Consider the following 22971-nt stretch of genomic DNA (forward strand, 5'->3'; position numbering starts at 1 on the left):
TTTCTCTTATCAAAATTAAAGTTAATTACATTAGTTAATACATAAATATATTGTAAGATAAGACTAAAGTCCCTACTGACCGCCTTTTTCCTGCTTCTTGGTGTTCTCCTCAGAGGTAATCAGCATTATTAGTTTGTTGTGTGCATTTTCTATGCATTTACATATATAGCATGAATATTTTTAAGCCTCCTGATAACACACTGCCAAAGTGCCTTTTTCTGGTAAAACAACCAGCCAACCAAACAAACAAATTTAGTTGAGCACACTTTAAGTTAAAGTCTGCAAAAGAGACATGATCCCTGACAATGGTATACTGCTTTTCTTGCCTAATTTAAATAAAATATTTCAAGACACTTTCCCTTTAAACAAATGAGTCCCATCCTTACTAAAAAATGGAATTCCATTAAACTAGTCCCTAAATAGGGCTCTCTTTCAGGGACATAGTCCACTAAAACATACAAGACTTTCAGCGCTAGGCTGGCTGACAAGCTGTAACAAATTTCAGGAGGCTGGCGGTTAAGAAGAGTGCCCTGGGACAAATCCCAAGCAAGGATTTTTTTCACTGGTCTGCTGTTATTTGGGGAGGAAGGGAAAGTTTTTCCACCAGAGCTTAATCCTAGTCTTGGCAGCCCTGAGCTCTTGGACATGAATTTTATAGCTGGAGCTGGCAGGGTTGAGGAAGGTTGAGCAAGGTCAGTGATTTTTCCTAGGGCATCAATGCCACTTTTTTTTTTTTTTAAACCAAGTGGGATTCTGGGTATCCAGGGAAGCTCAATCTTGGATTAAAGGGGACCAAGCTATTCAGACAAACATGGCTTTTCAGAGTAATCCTAATCATTTCATCCTGGAATTATACATTCTTTTAACAGAATCAGAAAGTAAAGGGAGGGATGTAAAGACTCATGGCCACAAACATCATTTGAGAGAAAGTAAAACACCTTTGAATAAGCTACAGATGGTAGCTTATAATAAGCCAAAGTTGGTTGTATATGTTTTAGCCAATAAACCTCACTACTAAATTCTGTTGCAATCAGAGGAATTGGTTATAAGTTATGCTAATAGGATTTATCCTTTTCTACGTAAGGCCTTTCCCAACAAAAGTTACAAGCCATTAAGTATTATGCAAAGTAAGCAAGTGTAAGTGTTGCTATTAGTGTTTGTGTATTTTCTGAACTCTCAGACCAACATTCATAGCTCTGTGACATAGATCAGTGGCTTTCTTCCAGTGAGCTGTCCATTTTATGAATTATGTAAATCACGGTTCTGAGTGGCATGCAAATGGCATACTGGCACTTGCTTTGCCATGTTTGATTGTCCCAATTTCTGTATCATTTTGAAATCCCATTTGTTCTAATAGAGAAGACATTTGAAGTCATTGAGTTCTGGATTTTGAACTAATTCTGGCAGATCTGGTCCCAGGTTCTAAGCCCAATGTAACAAGAAATGAAAATAAAAGGACATCTCTGATTTTATACAGTAACCTTTTAGATGTCTTTACAGAGCAACTTTTGACAAGGTGGGTGTAGATTGAATGGAAACAAGCTGAGAAAATCTCCTGCAAATGACATATGGATTGGTTCCAGGGGGGCTGTGAAGAGACTGTAGTGATGCCAAACAATTTAGAAATTAGTTAAGCATTGTTTCCTGAGCTCTCAACGCTGTTAGCTGCTTTGGGAGTATGGTGGGGGTTAGTTATTACCTTGCCAAGCCTCCACCAGTTAACAAGGTGGCCTTTACAACAATAACACCTACCTAGGTGCTTGCTGATTCCCTATTGGCAAGACAATTTCCAAACTCACTCTTTTTATTTGCTCACATTAATCTAGACATTGTGTCTTTCCACAGCTGTACTAGGCTCAATTATTTTTGTTTTTATTTTGTCAAGCCTAGTTGGCATTATTTTCTCATATTTTATAACACACACAGACCTGTCTCTTCTCTCTGCTGTTCTTTTATTTTCTATATGGCTTATATTTATGAAGGATCCAAGCTGGTGAGTGAAAGTCTCATAAAAGTTATCATTATTCTGTGCATTTCCCTTGTATTCCTCTCTTCCTTCATTCTGTATCTCGTTCTGAGTAGACTTGTCTTTTGACTCTTCTGCTTCTTAATATTCCTCGTGTTTTATGAAGCACACATATTTGTGTGATAACGACTCATCAAAGTCATCATTATTCAAGACATTGTCTACCTGTTCTTCTTTTCATTCATTTCACTATTCATCGCTCATAAATAATGCTCACAGACTTGTCTTTCAACTCCCCTACTTTCTTATTCCTCATATTTTATGATCCACACAAACTTACAGCACATGATAAAGCCCCACAAAACTTATATTCTACATTTATCAGTATTGAACTCCCTTTGTAATGTATTAGACTTTAAATGTTCTAAGATTCCCTGTATCTTGCTGCATTTGCTCCCATTATTTATACACTCCATGTCATCCATTTTTCACAAGAATGACTCTTAGGTCTTTTTATTCCTGGATTACTGGTACTTACTGTAATCTTTGAACAATATCAGTCATCCAGTGTCAGTTTAAATTGTCTAAATTTCAGGACAGTATTAAAGTATTCTTTTTAATTTGCAGTAATCTTGACTGACACTGCATGCAGAAATTTAGGAAAAATCTACTTCTTAGGCAAACTCTCCATTTCAAAAAGAAAGCTCTTGAGTGTACTTGCTTTCCCAGGCAGGCTACATCAGCTCCAAATGGCCATTAGGGAGCCTTCATATACATTCTTTGGAAGTATGGCATATTGTACCACTTCGTTCAGCTCAACTGCCATTTTGTGCACTCCCAGATTCTAAATTCTACTTTCTTAATAATTGTGGATGGTAGCCTTGTATCTGGTTTGTTTTTCCTGATTCCCCACAGCCACTAAAATATAGTTTCTTCCCCCCCCAAGTATATAAACTATTTTGATTATGCTTCTTATATCTAAGGCAGCCTGTATAGTTCATTTTTTTCCAAAGTTAGATCCTAGCTGAGTAGTGAGGTATGTACGGTGAAGGTCTGCCTTTGATATTACCACAGTCCTGCTTTCTGTGTTTTTCCTATGCCCATTATGGTGCCTCTCTGTTTCCTCTTCCAGAGAGTCCCTGGCTTCCTCAAATCACCATTGACATTAGTCAGCCCTACTTGGCCTGTACTTGGTCTGCCTCGAGGAAGCATCTTGAGTTCTTGAATTTTTGCCACATCAAAACTACCTTCAACCTGAGTTCTGGTCCTTAAAAATCTGTCTTTTTCTGAAACATTTTCAATTCAATAATATATAGAACTCTTCTAAATCTTTCAAGTAAGATGATAGAAGCTACTACTGTCTGGACTGTCACGCGGCTGGCCCTGCACATGTGTACAGCAGCTATGTGCCCAGCGTAACTGTCGTTTGTGTTGGTTTTGTGTGTCTATATGTGTGGTCTTGTGTACGCTCAATGGCAGGCATTGCATACTTTCTGTCTTTGCTTGGGCTCTCCTTTGATTCACAGACATGAATGGGATGGATGCTTTGCTTGGTTGAACCTTTGAAAACAAGAACTTCTCCCTGCTGTTGCTGGTTAGAGCAAGATAACTTGAACTTAGATGGGCATGTCCAATGTGACTTTAGAAACATGCATGGGGAATATCACCCCTCACAAGTGTCTTTTTTCCTGTTCTCTAGAGAATACAGGCTGCTGCCAAGCTGTCTACCTGCTGTCACTATGCTAAAGCAGCAACCCCAAAGGAATTGCTTCTCCCTTTAACTAAATGCTGAATCCTCTAGGTGTTTGGAGCTTGGTCTGAAGAACAGAGCATCTTGGGAAATGCAGGTCAGAATACACTTTACTGGGAGCCTTATTTAACTAACAAGCTGCTTGTTAGACAGTTCTGATGCAAAAGGTCTAATTCATTCTGTATTTGTTATTTTCATGGAATAGTCAAATTATCCCTAGCCTTCAATCAACTCTTGGTTCCATTCTCCTCTTCCCTTATTTGTTGTCTTTTGTCTTCGATGTCAAATCTCCGATATTCGTTTAACACCTCAGGCAACAACATTAACCTCAAGCACAATAGCTGGTTTGAAAAACAAGGCTGAAAACTAAATTGCTGAAAGAAGATGCAATTTACTACATTGTATTTCTGATTAATGTCTTCCGAAAGAAAACAGACTCAGGGCTAGAAAAGTTATAGCGATTTGCTTTTGTTGCTAACATGAGCATAAGCAGCCTTTGAAGGGTAACATTCAAAATCAAGGACCTAGCCAGCAGGGGATCTAGTAGCAGGTGGGCAGGTTAGGTTGTTTTTTTTCCCATAGGAACAGATGAAATCCTTTCTACAGCTGACAGCTCTGGTCAAAAGGTAGCACTGAGAAGGATTGGGCTGAGAGAGGCTATATGAATCCTTTGCTCACTAGTGTTTGAATCCTGCCCCGTAAATTCTTCTTTGAATTGTCAGTTGGTTCAAGTCTCCAAGGGATAGAAATTTGTTGCATATGAGGTGTGACTGGAGGATTCCCCCGACAACTGTAGCTACTGGGGTCTCTGTTGGAATGCAAATACCTCTGAATAGTTAGGACAAAGGGTCTGTGATGTTCCTGTTACCACTGCCATCACACAGTGAATAAAGGGGCTTCTCTTTAGAACGTAATTTTGGGATTGTGGTGTTGGTCCTCAGTCCTGTCTGATAATCTCTCTCTCTTACAGATCAGTTATTCTCAAACTTAATTGTCCACAAGAATCACTGGAAAGCCTTATTAAAACACAGATTACTGGGTCGTATCCTCAGAGTTTCTGATTTAGTAGGTCTGGTGTTGGATCATAGAATTTACATTTCTAACAAGACAAACCTTTGAGAACTGCTGCTTTAGGAAAAGCAAGGCCATAACATACTCAGCCAATTAAGGCATACGAACTCCTGGAGAGGGAGGCAGAAGGTATAAACCATAAAAAGGCAGGCAAATCAACCACTGGTTCACAATCTTACCCTTATGAAATCTGTCAGGCATGAATTTTAACTCTTCCATATAAACTTCTGGAAAAGGGTTTGCAACAACTGTAGTTTGGGGAGTCATGTTGAAACTGTCATGACAAAAGGCGTGGCTGCACTGCAAGATGAACTACAGGGTCTTCAAATTGAGAGATTATAAAATGGAAATATGTTTTAGTCCAATTTATTTGTCCCAAATAAGTGTCCATTTCTCCTCCATCCTCATTATTCTCATTATACAATGCTCATACTTGTGTTATTGCACTTATCATAACCGGTCTTGGATGACAGTTTTAGATCTGTCTGTCTTTTTATTAGATAGCCATGGCAAAAACTGTGTGATTTTCTTCCCTGTGTCCTTCTCAGAGCCTGATGTACACAGCACATGCTCAAGACAGGTTCATAGAATTTCAACTCAAATATTTAAAAATATAGTTGTAAGATCCTTGCAACCTATGCTCATGGCACTGCTTCAAGCAAGGGCTTCAGTGACTACGTTGAGATTCCTGTGTAACAGATGTCTTACACTTTATTTATTAGAAGCCAATACTCTGGATTGAGCATTATGACATTCTCATTGGGAGTGTTTTGTTTGATACTTGACTATTTTAGGGAATTAAACAGTACCCATTGTGATCGGGAAGATGAAATGAATAGTCTTCAAATGCTTAATTTATGCACACTAGCCCCATTCTTCCTTTATATATTATTACATAATTACTATTTGCTATTTTATAATTTAAATGCATTTGGGACTTCTAATATCCAGATATTTGGGGGGTTTCCTTACAACACATGCTACTTTTGATATATGTTATCTAACCTGGTACAGCACTATGAAAACACTTAATGTTATAGCATAAACCTATTTCCATGTTCTGAAAATTCAAATGCAGTGAATGTTCATATGCAAACCCAATACAATCTCCTCATTAGTTTTTATTTTAATATGGCGGGTTGATTTAATCCTACTCAGTTGGTCACTGCCCCAAATAAACAATGCCTACCAAGTGGGTAGCATTAAAAGCAGCTGGGAGCATTAGCCATCAACATTCTAGGACTCTGGGAAAGGTGATGCTATTGAAAACGCAGATAGATTTTTAAGCAGAATTATTTTCCTCATGGCTAGTGATGTTTCAAGTAAAACAAAATGGGGGCACTCACCCTGAGGTAGGGTGGCTATTTTCCCATCTGCCTTGGTAATTGCTTGTCAAAAGTAGGCTTGCTTTGGAGGCCTGAGATCCCCAAAGTAATGGGAAAAAGATCAAGTGTTTTGAAGCAATAAGAAAACTGACGACACAGTCACATTTTCAGGACTGCGTAAGTGCCAGTTTGCTTCATTTAGACACATGATTATTTTCGTCCAGAATTTGAATCCTGAAATATTTGTCCTGTAAGCCCTTGCAACTCTTGAATAGTCTGAAGTTAGTTTTTCCTTTAAAATTTTTGGTTTGTTTTTTGCTTGTTCTACACATGACTCAAATGTTTTATCTTTGCAATCAGCCTTATAGGGTTTTGTTAACCTCATTAACCTCTCCTGTCACTTCTCTGAATCTGCCTTTTGATTAATGGATAGTCATTAAATATAGGACAGATCCTTCTTGTTGGCCATCTCCTGGGCATATATTACTCTTCCCTCCACAGAGGAAAAAGTGTGTCTTTGCTCTAGTCACAGCTGTGTTCTAGCTCTGGCTTGCTAGTAACCACAATTGTGACTTTTCCTAAGAAACAGAATTAACTCTTAGCTCTGTTTGCTCTTTATGTAGGGTGGGAATGATCTTTCTTTCCTGAGCTCTCCCCGGTTACCGCACAAAGATGTCATCAGAGTAAAATTACCCAGTAAAATGATCACTTTTGAACTAGGCCTTTCAAATTCTATTGTTATGTACCCTGATAATTATCAGATATACATGTTGTATAAATAAAATATTTATTATACTATGAATCAGGTACTATGCCAGATACTTTCCTTACCTTATTTCATTTAATGTCCACATAACCCTGAGTAGGTAAAGCTATTAGGCCCATTTAAAAAATGAAGAAACAGACTCAGAGAAGTTAAAAGTTTTGCGCTTAACACAGCTCATAAGTGGTGGAGGGGTGGAGATCTCTTGACCTGGCCTCCAAAGAGCCTGAGCTGTATTGCAGATCTCTCTGAGTCAAGATATAAACAATATGGCTACAAATGAAAAGAAAACGATTGCCTACAAAGATGGTGCTATCTACAGAATTATCGCTACCTGGAGAAATTTACCAACTGCTGAGCACTTCCTATGTGGAGTGTGTGTAGTGGAGATGAGCTACAGCATTTCATTTGTTCTTTCTTCCCAAACTTGCATTCACTTTGTCCTCTCCAGGGACAAAATGAGATGACAGAACCAGCTAGAGAGTCATTACAAGCAAGTAGTATGACTGAGTAGTAGGTAATAAGGATTTGAGCCTTTTAACTTTAGATCCTAATGGAGCAGCAAGTAGGATAGATAAAATATTAGAAAATACCTATTCATGCTGAGACAGGTTGTAGGTAGCTACTGGTATCATTAATTATAATTATTAAGCATCTCAGAACAACTGAGTTTCAAAGTATCATAAATAATCAGTTGAAACAGCCTTTTGAAGATTTGTGTTCTGATTTTTCATTCTTCTTTGCCCAAGAGCATTTGCAAAGAAGTGAAAGTCTCACATTGTTTCTTTTTGGTACCTTTAGGTGTTGACTGCTGATTTCAGGAGACAGTCAGCACTATAAATCTGGGAATCTTCTGCACTTTGTAACTTTTTAAATGTGTCTTGAACATGTGTTTTCTGAATTTTAGCATTAGACAGTATAGTCTGAAAATCAAGAGATCACATCTTCAGTAACACCTTTCACATGAAGATCAAAGCGCTTTATTAGCAAGTAGCAACAACCTTACTTCCTAATTAGGACAACAACTTCAGAGGTGATAAGCAAAGGAGATTGCTCAGGAAAAGCAACAGGGACAGACAAACAGAATAACAAGTAACCACAGCCAATCCAAAACACACTGGAATTCTTTTTCCAAATGTGAGCAGGTCATCTGCAGTGCCTACCTTTGGAAAGGAAGGTGAACAGAAAGTAGATTTGAGGATGTTGATGCTCTATAAAGAGCTTACCCGATTCTTAGTCTATTCAATTTATTCAGCAATTGTCGCACTGTATATTTATCAACCCCTAGTTGTGTACTTGGTATAATGTTTTTTATGTTCCTAGATTAAAAATACACAAAAATCTGCCATTAGCAAGTAGACTTAGAGGTCTTTAACAAATAGGTTCATGAAAAAGCTAAACACAAGGCATATGGATTCAAATTTGTACCTCAGTAAAATTACAAATGTTTATGTTGTGGGCCTTCTGGGGTTACTCGTAGATAGACAAAACTGCACATGTTAATTCTGTGAATGCTTGAATACTGTAATAGCACTATATTTCCTTTTAAATATTTTAAAATATAGGCTTGGCTTAGCTTTTTAAAAATAATTCCAAATCAGTAAGTGGTTTCTCAATATTTGATTTATTCTAGGATTAACACTAATTGATGAAGATCTGCTATTTTTTTTCTGTCATGCATGAGTAAGTGGTCTAAGGCTGTTACTGATTTCTCTTTCCAGGTCCTATTCAGTTTGTCTGAGGTATTCAAATTTTCTCAATGTACTCCTGGAGGGCAGGCACCTCGTCCATTTATCAGTAAAACCCAGTAACCAACATGCAGTAATTCCTTGACGAAGGTTTGTTTTACTTTTCCATTGCACATTATGTCACAGGATTTTGATTCAACAGGCCCTTAAAGTCAACAGCAGGCTCCAGTTTGTGTTAAAATCTATTGCATAGGGGTCCAGGTGGCAAGAAACATTTATACCAAGATCATCTAATACACAGATGAATGCTATTCAGGGTTCTGCTCTAGTGTCACCTCCTCAGAGAGGTGTCCCTGGGCCACTCTGTGTAAAATGGTCCTTCTCTGTCCCTAACCTTTATCCCACCTTACAGTATTTATACCTTCCTGACATTTACTTTTTTCATTGTTTGCCTCCCTCACTAGACTGTATGGGGAAGAGATTTTGTCCACTATAACCCAGAGCCTAGAACAGTACCTATCACTAAATGAAGAAATGAACCAAGTAAACATTATGATGTTCATACATTTAAAGAGTGAAATGATTAATCTTCCTCCAGTAGGGATTATCTTGAAAGAAACTGTAGGATCTATTGTTTTAAATGACTCCAAAGTGTGGTTAATGGGGATTTTGTTTCATTGTGCTAAATGGGTTTTCTTTTGGATGACTGTTTTTTTTTTTTCCTGGAATTTATGTTTGGTACACACATTTTAAATTGTAGAGAAAATTATTTACAGCCCCAAATGTCAAAGGATGAAATTGTTTGCATATAGTTAAGCTGTTCACTGTCCAAATAAGCTTTGCATTTTTCTTGCAAGTCATCAATAGTCTCCAGTGTGTGTCAATTTTAGCAACTCTTCATGCTCACCTGAGCCAATTAGTCCCATCTCTGGATTATTGCTGAAAACTTCCAGGTCAGTTTCACTTCTATAATTGTTTAATGACTTTGTCTAATTTGCCAGACTACGTCTTGTCTTACAGGGCTACCTGTCTTCCCCATCAAAACAGTTGAATTTGGACTCTTGAGTTGATGAACTCCAAGCTCCCTTAGAAATCTGATGTTCCATAATCCATAGACTTACTGCAATTCACAATTATTTTAATTATTTATGTATTTACTTGATGTTTTGACTGCTTCTGCCACTACAATGTAAACTCTGTGAATAAGGGGACTGTGTTTCTTTTGTGTATCTCCATCTGCACAGTTCCTGGCATAGAGTGAGTACTCAATAAATATTGTTGTATGAATGAGTGAATGCATATCCTTCATCACTCTTGAAAAATGAATTGATATTAGGGTATTATATTACATTAAGAATGGCAGAAGAATCTGGTATCTCTTCTATCTCTTTCTGAGGTTGTAAAGTCCTCAGTTTCTCTGGAAATACCAATATTGTAATAAAATATATACTTAAAACAGTAATTAGTATCTGTCAATTATGGTTATTCTTAAGTCTCAGTCTTTATTCAAGATCAGCAGCTTCTGCAGCAATGACCATCTTCCTGCAACCTTCCCTCGATCTCAGTCTTGGGTCAATAATTTGTTTTGCCATTCACAGAATCTCAAATGGTATAAATTCCCAGCTCAACTAAGGGCAGAAAGCTTGTTATATTAAACAAGTTATGATGAGTAATTATGGCTATCACCAGGTATCATGACTAATCGGGAACAAGAATCAAGAATGTATTATTGAGTAGGGTATAGTAAAGGAGGATGAAGGCTTAGGTAAATAAAGAGTTTGCCGAAATTCCATGTTCAAGGCATTTGAAGTACTTCAGTTTGTTTTAGGGTACTTCTCTTTGGTTTTCTTGTGAGACAGAATAATGATGCATACCAAAGTGAGCCAGTTAGCAGCAGTCTTCCTGCTGACTTCCTGATATTGCTCCTTATATTCCACTTTTTTCTTAGCACTAAATTTTGATTATCTAACCCATTGAAAACAGAATTATCGATGCATACACAAAATCATAAATTATGTCAATTATTGGCAGGTTGTGACAGTGATGGAATATATCACAAGTTTTAAAAAAGAATAATTATTTTGCTATTGTTATATTATCACTATATCTTTTATGAATTCTGTTTCTTTGCTATTTGGAGAACTGTAGTCTTACCTTTAGGCTGGTTCTACATTTGAGAATTGGATTATTTAAGGTCCTAATATCATTTGTGTGTTCTAGGCAACCAAAATGAGTTTTCATTAGCAAATATGAGAAGAGCATGATATAGTTTGTATGTTTGTCCCCGTCCAAATTTCATGTTGAATTATAATCCCCAGTATTGGAGATGGGGCCTGGTTAGAGGTGACTGGATCATGGGGATGGATTTCTCGTGAATGGTTTAGCACCACTTCTTGGTGCTGTCATCACAAGAGTGAGTGAGTTCTCATGAGGTCTGGCTGTTTAAAAGTGTTTGTCACCTCCTTCTCTCTTTCTTGCTCTTGCTTTCACCATGTGACATGCCTATTGCCCTATCACGTTCAACCATGATTGAAAGCTTCCCGAGGCATCACCAGAAGCTGAGCAGATGCCAGCATCATGCTTCCTGTAAAGCCTGCAGGACTGTGAGCCAATTAAACCTCTTTTCTTTATAAATTACCCAGTCTCCAGGACTTCTTTATAGCAATGCGAGAATGTCCTAATACAGAGCACTCATACTTCAAAATCATAACTAAGCTACTCACTCACTTGTTTTTCACCTACTTCATGCCAGATACTGTGTTAGGATCTGGGGATACAGTGGTATCATAGATTAAAGGTGGCCAAAAATTATTTGATACTGCTCTCATCAAGAGGTGGGATCTATGTCCTTTCCCTTGAATCTAGGCAAGCTCTGTGACTGCTTTGACCAACTGTGTATGACACAAGTGACACTGTGACAATTTCTGGACCCATATCTTAAGAGACTGGCATTTTCCATTTCCTGTCTCTTGGAACACTCACTCTTGGAGCCCTAGGCTACCATATAAGAGCTCTGACAAACCTAAGGCTAGCTACCATGCCAGTAGGAGGCCCAAGTAGTCAAATAGAGAGGCTGCCTATAGAGAGAAGGATTTCCATCTGCTGTCCAGCTGTTCCAGCCCCCAGTTATTTGAGTCATCCCAGCTGAGGCTTCCAACATCATGGAGCAGAGATAAGCCATGCTAGCCATGCCTTATCTGAATGTCTGACCCATGGACACATGAAATAGGATGATACTAAATTGTTTTAATCCATTACTTGGAATAATTTGCTACATAGCAGTAGATATTCAAAACAAGAAGAGAACAAATCAGACTTGGTCTTTGTCCTTACAAAACTTAAGATTTAGAAATGATGACAATTCAGAGCTAACATTGTACATCCTAGGGTGAACCAAGAAACTGAAATGCAGCAATTCCAAAGAAAGCTAGAAGAAACCCATCATCTTGTTTCATTTTTTTTTTGCTTGTTAATATTGCTATTATGTGCCTAGTACTGTACTAAATTTGGTCCTAACTCTGGAAATTTTCAATTAAGGGTAGGCATTCCACCAGAGTGGGCAGAAGAGGTCACCACAATTGATTCAGCAGGACTGTTGCAAGATTTTAGATCTTTATGCTGTTCTTAAAATTTACTCTAAGTTATAGACATAATAATCAAATTCCTGCGAACATACACATTCTTCTCATAAAATGTGGACCTTTTTCCTACTTTGGTGGGACCTGGATTATCTGATATAATGGGTGGGATGTGAGATATCATAGGTTAAGATCCACTGGCCCAGAGGAGTTTATTAGCCTAAGGTGTGAGGCAGAGTGTATACCAACTTATTCATGAGATATGCAAAGGTACTCCAGTGAACTAAGGGGAGAAATATTGTTCCATTAATGTGATTTCTAGATCATGTTCAGTCATCTTTTTCCTCTTTTTAAACCACTATAATAAAAGCTCAAAAATTAAGTGAAATGATAATGTTGGGTATTTAAAGGCTCTCAGGGAAAAAGATCAGAGAGAAAAACAAACACTTAGATCTTTCCTTGGAAAGCTACAGAAACTGTATAGACCAGAAATCACAAACTCAAATGCCAGCAAGGCCAGGCATGACATTGAAAGTGAAGGATGTGAATCAAGTGAGTGGTGGGCCAGAAAGGCATGCCATGTCCCATCCAGAGGGGCAGCTGGCCCTTAGCGTCAGACCACCTATGCCATGCCCATGCATCCTAGGTTACCCATGCGTCCCAAGCTGTGTAAATTTTCTAGAGAAGGAAGATATTCTCATTTTTATGTTGGATCTCCTAATTTCTAAATGTCAGGACAAACAAAATACATTTGCTGATTTTAAGCAACCTCTGATATGGACATCTGACACGGATTGACGTGAGGATTAGCCTCTCATGGTTACAAAATAGACAAATGAGTTTGGCTAGACCTTGCTGTCAGCCGCTGCACTAACCCTGGTAGGATTTTGTTTTTTTAAATGTGCTTCTCCATTAGTGATGGCCAGTGAAATGTCAGGCTTTGCAAATTACTGCTGTCATTTAGTTTAATGTACTCCTGTTTTTACATATTTATAAAAACCTTTTACATTATTAATAGTGATTAAATGCTTAGACACTGAAGATCAATAATGCTTCTGTTCACCTATTTACATTATTAAAAAGTAATAAGTCGTACAGGGCTCGTAGAATATGTGGCTTACTTTGTAGTCATGTTTGGAGTAGTTGAAGAAAACAAAGAAACTCGAGCTACAGGATATAAATTGCATTTAGGAAAAAAATGGCAACTCAGTTGAGTTTGCCCAAGATCTTCACCATGGGCAGGTTGCACGTTCACATTGTTGTTACACCATCACAGGGCACAGAACATACATATTCCATGAACTTTCACATGTGGGTGCAGCTAACTCAAAACAAGAAGGTCTGGTCTCCCCTGGATGCACAAGGATAAACAATTTTTTAGCTTTTGTGTGTCCTTGCAACACTTAGTCCCCTGTGTGCCACCATCTTTAGCTCCAAAGGTTTCTGATGGTGGCAACACTCAGCAGCAAATCAGCTGTGTGGGTCACATTTTGCCGCTGGCAAACGAGCCCCTTCAAAATGCTTTCTTCACCTGCCTACCCAGCTATCTCTCAATTATGCAGCAAAAACTAAAAAGCAAAGTGGTTTGTTCACCTGATTATGGCACATAAGTGTCCTAGATCTGTCTGAGGAGAGCAGTCCTACAGTCCGAGATGTATAAGAGCCATAAGTATTTCAGAGTCAGCTAGCCCAGCTTTCTAAGTAGCCAAAATGGCCCAGCATAGTGGTTTAGAGACTAGGCTGTCAGCACCAGTTCAAATTCTGGGTTCAAAATCTGATTGACACTCATTAATTGTGACCCTGAACAAGTCATTTACTTGACATCTCTGTTCTTATTTCCTCACTGACAAATGGATAGTAATAGTACCTACCATATAGAGTTTTTGTGAGGATTAAATAACACATGTAAAAGTTTAGCATGCGATCTTTGACATAACAAATGCCCAAGGACAATTCACATGTATCAAAAGGTCCATTTCATGAGTCATTCAATTATGATCTACAAAGAAAAAATTCATTAGCACTGATTTGAAGTTTGTAAATGATGTCACTGAAATGTATTAAATTGAACTGGATTTTTAAAATGTCATTTGGTTTCTAAGTTTCTTGTGTTGACCCAAATACCATTTACCTAGTATAAATTTGGTTCACGTCACCAGGCTTATTTAAGGACACATTGAAATGGGGCAGCTGTGGTATAATGGAAAGGTTACAAGAGTTGCTACAATGCAAGCTTTCTGCATGTGTGATTTGGGGCAAGTTATTTAATCTCTCTGAACCTCAGTTTCCTTATATATAAAATGCACCTAATACAAGTATCTACTTTACAGGGATAATGTGAGGATAAAAGGACATAATGTATGTTTGTTTGCTTTGTAGACTAAAAAGTACTATATAGATGTAAGAGACTGTAGCTATTATGATTTATATATATGATCAGAGTTGGACTTATTTTGCCCAAAGATATCCCAAATAAAAATGCATGTGTTGATTTTTTAGAGGAAATAGAATTAGATTGTTTGTCCTCAGCTACTTTCCTCACAAAAAGCTTTTGCCTTTTCTGATAGAATGGATATATCTGTAAGAGCTGAGACCCCTGGATGAAGGAGACCCATCGTTCTGAATTTAAATGTGACTTGCAGAGCCAAATGATAACTTGGAGCATTTTACAAAAGAATGAGGGAAACTCAATCAAACCAGGAGGAGGAGAAGGGCATTAACCACCACAAGAAATAGGTTTGTTCACTCTGAGCGGCTGGCAAGTGCTGCTGATGCATGAAGCTAAACTGCAGGGATTTAAGTTTGTCCTCACTTTTCTAAGTTTATTGCTCACATGCTCTGCTCTGGGTCACAATGACTTGTCTCTTGTCTCTCTCAGGTCCTGACTTTCTCCCCTTACTTGAGTTTAGTGAGTCATTTAACACATCTCCATGTCATGGAGGTTGTTATTTCTTTCACTTCATTTCTTTTTTTTGGATCAACTTTTCTCTACGAGTGAAGAAAGCTACAGAGTTGATGTCTTACCTCTACCTTAAATAGGAAAATAGGGATAATGGTTGCTTTTTGTTCTTTTTGTTCCTCTGGTGTATAATAAATAAGTCTCGACTATCTAAATAATCACTTTGACTATACCACATCTGAAAGTCACTGCAGAGTTGTTATTGAAGCTGGAAGAAATACTTCAAAATGGAGATGACTGAATCTCTTGGAAGAAGGAAAACTTTGACTAGATCCCCTGGCAGAAAAGCCCTTTCTTGTGATTCACTGGCAGTTGGATTTTGGGTTCTGCCAGAGACCTAGAAAGTCAGAACTACACAATAAAAAAAAAATTTTAAAACTTTTAAGTTTCAATAACAGTTCTAGCATACAACTGAAAGGAAGGGAGTTGAGAGTTTGAAATTTCCATGCACATCTTATTTTTCCCCTTTTCTACTATGTAAAGGTCAAGATGGAGTTGTAATTTTCTTAGATTGTCACTGATATCAATATAAACTCTTGACCAAGTTATTCTTGGGGAATGACAACTCCCACCAGGCTGCAACTGAGGGAGTGGGATGTAGACAGGAGTTCCTGGACAAATACTTTCCATGTTTCTTAAAAATTCCTATTTGCAATAGTCTACAAAGCCAGTGAAATATCGACTTGTGGAATGAATACAGGAGAACATTTTTGTGCCTGGAAATGTTGACTTTAGTGACTTACCTCTAGTGCTAATTAGTAAAACATATCATCGCTGAAGATGAATTAAAGAATAACAGCGAGCAAATTCATGTTATTACACTTCATATAAGTAAGTTTATTTAAAAAAAATTATTTGCCTTATGGGTTGGGCTTTGGTCTGAGGTCTTAAGTGACAATTCATGCATTTGAGCTTTCCTGGAAGACAGATTTTTCACGAGTCTTGCATTTCACACTAGGATGTCAAACTTATTCAACCCTTTCCTATGGAAACATTTTTCATCATGAAATAAAACTTAAAATTTAGTTTTTGAAATCCAAGATTTTTTCAAGGAATCAATCCAGAAGCTAAACAATAAATTTGCAAATTATACTTCCCTCCTGTTTTTGTTATTAAAAGCCATATTATATATATACATACACAAACATACACACATAATTTTATGATACAGAATCTCTAGAAATGAGTTTTTTCCTTAATCAGTAAGGGTTTTGGCTTTCCAGAGAAGTCCTAAAAAAGAAATGAATGTGGATTATGTGGAATGAGAAATAACCTGATCCTTAGAAGATATCTTCCTTTCATAGTTAAGGAAAAACATGACCATTGTTCATTAAGGAATAAAATAAATACATATGTACCTGCTGTCAAATGACACCTCAGGAGGAATGACATGAGTACTGTCCTTGCCAATGAGGAATTTGATTCGATCATAGAAAAGTCTTGAAGTGTGCTGAGAGAAGAGAGTTTGTCTTTGCTGAATGAGGTCAAGAGGATCTGGTGAGCCCTGGCAGAGAGGACTTATATAACAGTTGCTTTGCTGACAACAATCAGGATCCACACAGTCGGTTAAACCATCTGGAAATAAAACCCAAAACCAATATTGATTATTTAGCTTCAAGAGAAACAATATAGTTTAAAATATACATAAATGGAGAAAATTCTAAAATATAGCCAAAGATAATCAACCTTGTTTTGAGTTCAGAATTTGTTAAATTCACATTTTTCATGAATTATAACTCACTCTGAGTTCACATGGCACCTCAGAGAAATTAAAAGTATTTTGTTCATAAATCTTTCTTTCCTGAATTATCCAGCATTTATCAGCTGGAGAATACAGTTTATATAGTTATTGTTTAGAGTTTGGGTAAACAATTCTATTACATATTACTGTTTAGAAATTTCTTCTTCCTCAGTGAGACCATTCTTTCAGAATGCGATGATTTCTTGTAAGTACACCTAGTACATCTATGAGCACACAATTAACAAGTACTTGCTACCTGAATTTGTATTTTTTAAAAAAACCCTCTCAATATTGTTGTCTACTGGTAATGCTCAAAATAGAGGTTGGGATTCTCATGGTGAAAAAGATATTTCGAGCAATGATTTTAAAATGTGTTGTCAATTACCTAGGGAGCTTATAAAATATGCATATTCTTGAGCTCCACCTACTGACTCAGAATTTTTACAGAGCCCAGGATTATGCATACTTAATCTGGGTGATTCTGAAGCATACTAAAGTTGCAGAACCAGTTTTTTAAGGAATTTATAGAAGGAACTAGAGTTAACATGCCTAACAGCAGTTTTTTGATGCAATTACTATTCTATTTTATTTATTTTTTGAGACGGAGTCTCTCTCTGTCACCCAGGCTGGAGTGTGGTGGCACAATCTGCTCACTGCAAGCTCTGCCTCCCGGGTTCACGCCATTCTCCTGCCTCAGCCTCCCGAGTAGCTGGGACTACAGGCACCTGCCAATACACCCGGTTAATTTTTTGTATTTTTAGTAGAGACGGGGTTTCACCGTGTTAGCCAGGATGGTCTCGATCTCCTGACCTCTTGATCCGCCCACCTCGGCCTCCCAAAGTGCTGGGATTACAGGTGTGAGCCACCGCACCCAGCCGATGCAATTACTATTAAATCTGACATATATGAATGCGACGACTTTCTCTGTTTCATTTTCTGGCCCTTCACCATTTGCTGTAGACTGCTGAATCCACTGTTGTACCACAAATAAACCTCATACAAAGGCTTTGTTCTTTGGTAGAGAAATGATGTAGGGAACAGGGATTGTGAGGCAGGGAGACCACTGAGAATCTTAACAGGTGCAAAATACTGTTAGGTGCTTGGAGAGGTGAAGAAATAAAAATACCGTTTTCCTGTTTTCAAGAGCTCTGGGCTTAGCAGGAGAAACAGATATGTAAACAGCTAACTCTTATACTAGCAAAAATGTAAGAAGTGCTTTAAGAGAGTTACATGCAAAGAGAAGGGGTTGGAGTGATTAACTGAGCATATGGACACTTCATTCCATGCCCCATAAGCAAAAAAATTAAAGTTCTTCCCGGGTCCTTAAAGATGGCAAGTGGCTCTAATTCAGTTGTTTAACAAGGGTAAATATAAAGACACTAATCTTCTTGGCTTGCCTTGGAATAGGAAGGTTCGGATGGATCACCGTCTCCTTAAGGCTGCTGCTGCAGCAAGTTACTAGCACTGATTTCCTGCAGCTCTTTTGCTTGCTGTCTCTCCCCCACTTGTCTGCTCCCGTGGAGTTAGAGGCGGGTGTACCACAGCTGGGGGCAATGAAAGCGAGGAACACCAAGAGAGTAGACGTTTGGAACAGCAGCCCTAGGGCACCCAGGAAATATTTTTCCCCACATGTGGCCCTTTCAAATTCCCTGTACTATAGACACCACTTTGATTTAAAATGCAGTTTGCTTTTTTCTTGACTTCCCTGTTTGTTCAATGTATTTTTGCCCCTGATTTCTAGTTCTCTGTATACATATTTTTTCATTGATGACTTTTTAGTGTGAATTTGTTTCAATAAGAAGTTTCTTTCTGCTTCCCCTTTTCCCATCATTCAGCAAATTATATTAACAGATTTTTTACGGATTTTAGATACCACTACCACCTCTCCCTCCAATACGCTGTTCTCAGCCTCTTATTAGCACATTATCTCTTTACTCTGCTAATTAAACATCTGGATGCGCTGAAAAGCTGGCAAAAATATCAGGCTGATTAAGAGAGTTCTCTGATGTCTGGAATTGGTGCATAATGCACTAAACAATGAAAAACTGCTTTTCAAATGGGCAGTCACTTTTACATTTTTATTGAATAGTGAATTTGTTATTATTGAGCTAATATATGTGGAAGTATCTAGTGTCATGCCTGGCAAATATTAACAAATACACTAGTAATAATCACATTGGGCAGTCACAGGTTTCAACCTGTCAACCACAAAATTCCAACTTATTTTTGAAAATAAATAGATTTTAAATAAATATTAATGCCAAAAATGATCTTTAAAAAAACTAAAAATATCTAAACATAGAACCAATTCATAATTGGGACTCACATTCTCATCTAGTAATGTTCTATACATTCCAAGCTGATGTTTCATATTTAATAATTGCCTATTATGTAGGGCTGACCCTTTAAGACCTCTGTTTTCTGAGACATCAGCAAGGCTCCTGTTGAGTCTAGAAAGACCTCAGGGAAGCCGACCAATAATGGCATGCAAACCCCGTATTATAATTTGTAGGTAAGTCCAGTACACGGGCAAAGATGAACTTACCAATTATCACATTGACTAACACCCCATATAGTATGTCTAGACTGTTGCAAAGAACTGCAAATGACAATCACACTGAATGTGTGCCTTGCTTTTTGGCTATTAACAGTTTTTTTTTTTTTCTAATTGTTCAGAATTGGAAGCTGTGGCACCCTACTGACAGCCAAGCTCAGCGTTGTCAGATATGGGCATATCAAATATTAACTGATTTTTACTTTTAGGGCCTGTTCTCTTCAAAGGAATAAAAATACTAGGTAGCTAAAAAAGAGGGAGGTTACACTGACTTGAAGGACTATCTATGGCATTCATTGATCCTAGCTTTGCCAACCAGTTTGGGACTTTGCCAGTTGGCTCAATTGGTGTTGATGAAGCACTGGTTTCTTTGCTACGTGATCAAGTCATCACTAGTAAACTTATGCCTACTAATTGTATGCCCTTGGCTGAAAGGGGAAATGGATGAAGGAATATGAGTGATAACAGGGGAAACCCATACTTTCTAATCCTGAAAATGAATTTACAAATATATATCCTTTAGAGACAGCACTTGTATTATCACCTTGATAATAATGAGCAGTTAATTCATGGTAGGTTATACAAAAGAATTTGAAAACATGTATAGATTAGTTAATATTTGCCAGGCACTAGGTACATCCACATATATTATCTCAACAAATCCCTTCAACAAGCCTGTTAGGTTGATATTCTCATCCCTATATTACAAACAAAGAAGGGGAGGCTAAATGTAGTTGCAGTGGGAAGTAACCTGGGAGTCACAGTAACACCTAGTGTTACGCATGCAAATCACACATTCAACATCATCATCTAAACAGTGTGTATTACTAGTACTGATCTAGGCTGTAGGACTTCCAAGTGCATGACTATACGTAGGTATTTAGAGCACATGAAATGGTTAAGGTAAAAAACAAAACAAAAGAAAACAAAAACAGACTACTTTGGCTCTATTTTTTTTTTTTTTTTTTTTTTGAGACGGACTTTTGCTCTGTCACCCAGGCTGGAGTGCAGTGGCATGATCTCTGCTCACTGCAACCTCTGCGTCCTGGGTTCAAGCGATTCTCCTGCCTCAGCCTCCCAAGTACCTGGGATTACAGGCACCTGCCACCATGCCCAGCTAATTTTTTGTATTTTTAGTAGAGATGGGGTTTCACCATGTTGGCCAGACTGGTCTCTAACTCCTGGCCTCAGGTGATCTACCTGCCTTGGCCTCCCAAACTGTTGGGATTACAGGTGTAAGCCACCGGGCCAGCCCTGCTTTGGCTCTAAGCTTAACGTTGCCACTTACAATCTGTAGAATCCTAGACAAGTCAGTTCCTCATTTGCAAGATGTAAATAACAATAATACTCACTCTATAGGTTGTTGTAAGTATCACATGCTATAATAAAGATGAGATTGGGTGCATTCAGGGTGGTATAGCCATAGACTGGAGAACATTAGGCTAAGTGAAATAAGTCAGTCATAGAAGGGAAAATACTCCATGATTGCTCTTATATGAGGCATCTAAGATAGTCAAACATATAGAAGTAGACAACAGCATGATGGTTACTTGGGGATTGGTTATGGGGATATGCAGAGTTGTTTAATGGGTATAAAGTCACAGTTATAAGATGAGCAAGTTCTCGTACAACATAGTACTTATAGTTAATAATGAGGTATTGTGCAGTTAACAATTTTTTAAGAGGGTAGACCTCATGTTAAGTGTTCTTAACACACACACACACACACACTCCACCCCAGAACAAAGGGACAAGAAGAAAACCGTTGGATGTAATGGATACGTTTATTACCTTGTTTGTGGTGATGGTAACATGAGTTTATACATGTGTATAAACTGACCAAATTATTTACATTTATTATGTTCAGGTTTTGTACACCATTTATACCTCAATAAAGTTGGAAAGGTAATCATAATAAGCTTACTATCTAGTACATAACCAGCACTTGATAAATGTTAGCTGTTGTTATTATACCAAATTCTAAAACATACAGACTGCAAAGAATCTAAGGATAGAGTCTTAGGGGTATATGTCAATGGTTTGCAATGGCAGCTTAAAGTGTTCAACCCCACTTCTACTGAAGTTGCCTTATCACTGGCCAGAGGGTAATTGATTTCTGTGTAGCACGTTCCAGTTGTTTTACAAACTATGCTTGGTTAGGTTGTCAGGTAGGTAGGATCTTATGTGACTCTGAGTAGACAAACACTAATCCTACAGAAACTTTTCATTCATTGGATTTGATTGATTCAGAATTTGTCACCATTTGGACAGGGGTTGGCTTTAAGCTTAAGCTTTTCAGCATCTATAGAACAGTGGGTCTGCTGAGCAAATTAATAGTGAAAATAAAATGGAAGGGCTGATCATTCCAATGACTCAGTAAAGCAAAGTCTTCTTAGGCATTTTGGAAAGCCATAAGCAATGAACTAACTATAAATCATTCATAACTCTTTACTAAAGCAGGCCTTCTACTAGGCACTCCTGTTAGCTTAGTTGTTGCCCTTATATGTATTGAAGGTAATAGGACTGTATTTCCTCTGGAAATAGTCTATAATTCATATTCTTCATTTATTCAGGCTGATTTTCACCCCTGGATTTTACTGTATTAGAAAAAAGAAAGAGAGACTCAAGTGCACTCAGGATTTGGCCTGCCCAAATCATTATTGTTGCTATAACCACATACCATCAAACTTTTCTGGGTTGGGAAAATAAGTTGTTTGTATGCCACTAATGTTCATGTCCTCCTGGTGCCTACCTGCCATTGATGGCTTTTCATATCACTTAGAATAAAAGCCTAAGTCTCAACAATGACTTATTACCTCACAGTCTGATTCTTTGCCATCTCCCTCTTACCTCTCAGATCTTACCTCTTCTGATCCACCCAATCTCCTTCCCACTCCTCTGGCTGTTCCTTAATTTCCCAGGCAATGTCTTGTTATCAGGACGTTTGCACACACTATTCCTATGCTTGGAATGTTCTTCTCCCTGGTATCAACATGGCTTAACCTTCACGTCCTTTGGGTCTTTATTCAAATGTCATCTTCTTAGTGAGATTTTCTCTGGCTACCTTATTTAAAATTTCCCCCTGAGAATGATGATTTCCAATTTCATCCATGTCCCTACAAAGGACATGAACTCATCATTTTTTATGGCTGCATAGTATTCCATGGTGTATATGTGCCACATTTTCTTAATCCAGCCTATCATTGTTGGACATTTGGGTTGGTTCCAAGTCTTTGCTATTGTGAATAATGCCGGTACCATAAAACCTAAAGTATAATAATAAAAAAAAAATTTCCCCCTGTCCTGCACTCCCTGTCCTTCCTTTTCCTGCCTTATTTTAATTTTAATTTTTTTAATTTTAAATTTTTGTGGGTACATAGTAGGTATATATATTTATGGGGTACTTGAGATATTTTGATACAGGCATGCAATGTATAATAATCTCATCATGAAAGATTTATCCTTTGTGTTACATTTATCCTTTGTGTTACAAACAATCCAATTATACTGTTTTAGTTATTTTAAAATGCACAATTAAATTATTGACTGTAGTCATCCTGTTGTGCTATCAAATAG

General features: G+C 37.7%; 1 protein-coding gene across 11 annotated transcripts in view; it reads right to left on the reverse strand.

The window, feature by feature from the left end:
- The window catches only part of TENM1 (teneurin transmembrane protein 1), an 841958-nt gene that overhangs the window by 157902 nt on the left and 661085 nt on the right, over positions 1-22971 (reverse strand). For all 11 annotated transcript variants that reach the window (XM_009235231.2, XM_002832080.2, XM_054545040.1 and 8 more), the window contains one exon: positions 16459-16675. In XM_009235231.2, the coding sequence (XP_009233506.2) occupies positions 16459-16675 (217 nt within the window). The remainder of the gene's footprint in view (positions 1-16458; positions 16676-22971) is intronic.

This window comes from Pongo abelii, chromosome X (genome assembly GCF_028885655.2).
Source record: "Pongo abelii isolate AG06213 chromosome X, NHGRI_mPonAbe1-v2.0_pri, whole genome shotgun sequence".
Classification (NCBI taxonomy): Eukaryota; Metazoa; Chordata; class Mammalia; order Primates; family Hominidae; genus Pongo; species Pongo abelii.